General features: G+C 40.3%; 1 protein-coding gene across 1 annotated transcript; it reads right to left on the minus strand.

The window, feature by feature from the left end:
* Positions 1–1,867: 1,867 nt before the first annotated feature.
* On the minus strand, positions 1,868–3,071 carry LOC130933541 (uncharacterized). The gene is made up of 2 exons (XM_057863173.1): positions 2,573–3,071; positions 1,868–2,484 (listed from the first exon to the last, which is right to left on the minus strand). Exons 1-2 carry the CDS (start codon positions 3,069–3,071, stop codon positions 1,868–1,870), a joined length of 1,116 nt encoding a protein of 371 aa, XP_057719156.1.
* Between the last annotated feature and the right edge of the window lie 860 nt (positions 3,072–3,931).

Consider the following 3,931-nt stretch of genomic DNA (forward strand, 5'->3'; position numbering starts at 1 on the left):
AGAATCTTAATTGGGCCACAGCAATGAGTCATTCATTTTGGGAGATGTAGTGGACAAACAGGTATAACCATATTCTGACTGAGCTTGATGGTCCACAGGTACCGTTAGATATTTATATGCACTGGTACCGTAAAAAATATGGCAACCATTTGTACTTGTCCGATCTTGTGGTCCAAGAGAATGACGAGGGTGACCAGGGTATGGATGATGTGGTGCAAGGGAATGAAGAGGTTGAGGAGCAAGAGCAACAGTCACCGCCACCTCCACTCCGCCTCCACTTCCACAGGAACAACCTCAGTGGTCAAGCCAATATATGCCACAAACACAATTTACCTCATCATACCAATACATCAGCAGTATTGGACTGTGCCACAATTTGATTCAGGAGATGGTGGTTCTTTTAGCCAGTTGCTTGGGTTCATGGCTGCAGATGCAGGCCAATCACAATATGGCCAGCAGCCTGACATCATGCCTACAAATGCAAGGCAGTCACAATATGGTATTCAGCCTGACATCATGGCGGGTAGGTATTCGTTGGACGCACGGATTGGGTACCACACTTCCTCATGTGCTTCTGGAGGGTTGGTATCTGGTGACTCTAGTAGGAGTGACGGTGGTCGAGAAGTTCTTAATAGTCAATACCCTAATCGAGTTTCAATGAGTCTGATTGAAGAAAATGCCAAGACGCTTGAGAACGAGACTGGTGAGTATCTAGTAGATGAACCAGATGACGAGGACAACGAGGATGACAAGGATGAGGAAATGGACGAGGATGAAGAATCTCGTAATGATGCACCTGATGATGGTGATGATGTAGGTCCTATTTTTGCTTTACTTGTTTGCTCACTTGATTATAATATGTACATATGTGGTATCTCAGTTGAGTTGAATATATTTTATACGTGTTTGCTCACTTGATTATAAAATGTTCATATGTGGTATCTCTATTGAGTTGAGTACATTATATGCTTGTTTGCTCGCTTAATTATAATATGTTCCTATGTGGTATCCATGATGATATGTTTGTGTTTGATGTTAATATAATCATGTTAAGATGGTCTGTCTAATTAAATTGTATCTAGGTGAGGGACGCACTCCAGATGATACAGGAAAATGTTACAATCTCAGGGTTGATCCGCCTCGTCGTAGTGCTAATCGATTCACCCCGTCCATGTTCAAAAAGACCGCCAAAAAATGCAAGAGTTTTGTGAAAGATGTAAAGTGGACAATGAAAAAGTAGATGCTTGTATATTTTACATTTTCTATGTGAGAATTAACTTATTAACCAACTATGTATGAAGTTATCAAATTAATATGGGCTATGTATTAGTTCAGTTTTCTATGTATTTATCAGCTTAATTAGTTATCAAGTACTATGTATGAAGTTATCAAATTAATATCGGCTATGTATTAGTGCACTTTTCTATGTATGGATTAGCTTAATTAGTTATTAAGTACTATGTATGAAGTTATCAAATTAATATGGGCTACATTTGAAACAGAGTAGATTGAAATAGAAATCACATCTGCCAGAGAGTAGATTGATACAGAAATCTAAATACTTGTTTCAAATAGCATAATATATAAATCTAAAGACGCGTAAATCTTATAGTAGATTAATATAAGCTACAAGGTTTCAAATAGGATAATATATATGGCTCTACTGAGCATTATCTCCGCCACTTGCACCAACTGTTTGACGACATCTACTACGGCTGTGTCCCTCGACCCTACATTGCCTACATCGCCGTGGACGACGTAGCATTCGCGTGTCCATCTCATTCAAGAAGCGCGTCATCCTGGGCCGACCTTTGGTTACGCGCCTGAGGTACGGATTTGGTACGAACCGCGGCCCATTGTATGCAGGTCATGTAGTTGGGTTCCCCAAGGGCCTAAACCTAGCACGGTAAACTCGTCGTACTTGATCCATCTTATACACATCATGGACGTACACTTGCCAATCCAGTCTTTGATTTGCACAGCATGCAAACACATGCCGACACGGAATCCGGTCCACTTGGAACTCAGCACAGTCACATCGGTGCCGGCGAAGGTCAACGGCATACTCCAACCCACTTGGCATCTCACACACTTCAAAGACCTCATTCTGCCTATCGAAGCAATTAACCTGAATGTTCCCTGATGCAAGTTGGTTTGCATGCAATTTTGAGGTCACAAGCTCAGAAAAAATATGACCAGCATTAATCCGAGCCTCCGCTTCAGATCTTTTTCGGGTGAACAACTCATTAAGCCTGTAGAATGTTGCTTTGACAAGTGCAGTTATGGGAAGATTGCGTGCACCCTTCAAGACTGAGTTGATGCATTCTACTAAATTCGTCGTCATGTGACCCCATCGGTAGCCACCATCAAATGCTAATGCATACTGCTCGCGGGGGATTCGATTTAACCAGTTAGTGTAAGCCTCGCCCCGTTCTCGTAACCGCTGGTAACGCACTTCGTACTCGCGCACCGTCCTCAAATATCCTGCATAATAGAGAACAAAAAAAAGGATTAACAAACACTAATTGTTATTATCTCTGTTCATAACAAACTTTGAATTACTCAATGTTACCTATATTGACGACAAGTTTTTGCAGGTACGGTGCCTTAAATTTTCTCAGGAAGTTCGACTCTATATGCCTGATGCAAAACATATGGAAAGCTCTAGGAGGTGACCATGCTCCGTTACTGCGAGCCACAGCTGCATTGATGGATTCGTGTCGGTCGGATATCAGCTCCACACCATCCCGAGTCACAACATGTTGTCGCAGGTTACTAAGAAAAAAGTGCCACGCATCAGATGTCTCTCCCTCCACAATAGCAAATGCAATTGGGACGATATTGTTGTTACCATCCTGTGACACTGCCACTAACAAACAACCCTTATACTTTCCGTACAAGTGGGTCCCATCTACCTGGACAAATTGCTTACAATGTCTGAATGCTCTAATGCATTGGTAATAACTCCAAAAGACCCGATGCAATACCCGGATATCATTTATCAAGTCATCGCCTTGGTATGCAGGCATAGTCTCAAAATGGACGATAGTTGATGGCTCCTTATGACACATGGCCTCAAACCATATCGGCAAAGCTTCGTACAATACTTTCCAACCTCCAAATATTTTTTCTACTGACTTTTACTTAGCTAACCATGCTTTTCGATAACTGACGGTGTAATTGAATTTGGATTGCACTTCTGCAATAACTGATTTTACCTTTAACGAGGGGTCAGCCTCAACCAATGGCTTTATTGCTTCTGCCATTGTGTTAGAATCCAGCTTTGAATGATCCTGAGATATGGTGGCTCTGGTACAGGTGTGACTACCATTATACCTCCTATTAACCCAACAATACTTTCTGCTGATCATGCTAACTCTGATAAGCCAATCACACCCCTCCCCATACTGTGTACACTTGGCATAAGATGTCAACGGCTCTGACTTATACACCCGATAGTCTACACTTCTTCGGATGGCATACTCTTTCATCGCCCTAATAACAGCTTCCCTTGAACCGAATTCCATCCCCACAGCAAATTCACCATCTGCAACAATAGGTACTTCTGCCACGACGGCAGCCATACAAAAATTTAATAACCGAAATTAAAGGTAAATTAACACTCAATATATTTATGGTCATATTATTAAACTCTACATCAGGTTAATATCTCAATCTTAACAAAAAAATAAATAAAATACATAAATACATAAATAAATATTGATTAACAAATAGTAATTAATATTTAACTACATCAATGACTAACCAAAAATTTTTATTGCCCTACATTTAACTACATAAACACCTGCACAAGTGCTAATTGAATATATTCTCACATGTCACTTAACTATTTTCTCCATCAATAACTAACAAAAAAATATTATGATCATATACTTAACTTATTCAACACATAAACAAATGCTAATTAAAT

This window comes from Arachis stenosperma, chromosome 6 (assembly GCF_014773155.1).
Source record: "Arachis stenosperma cultivar V10309 chromosome 6, arast.V10309.gnm1.PFL2, whole genome shotgun sequence".
In the NCBI taxonomy this organism is placed as follows: domain Eukaryota; kingdom Viridiplantae; phylum Streptophyta; class Magnoliopsida; order Fabales; family Fabaceae; genus Arachis; species Arachis stenosperma.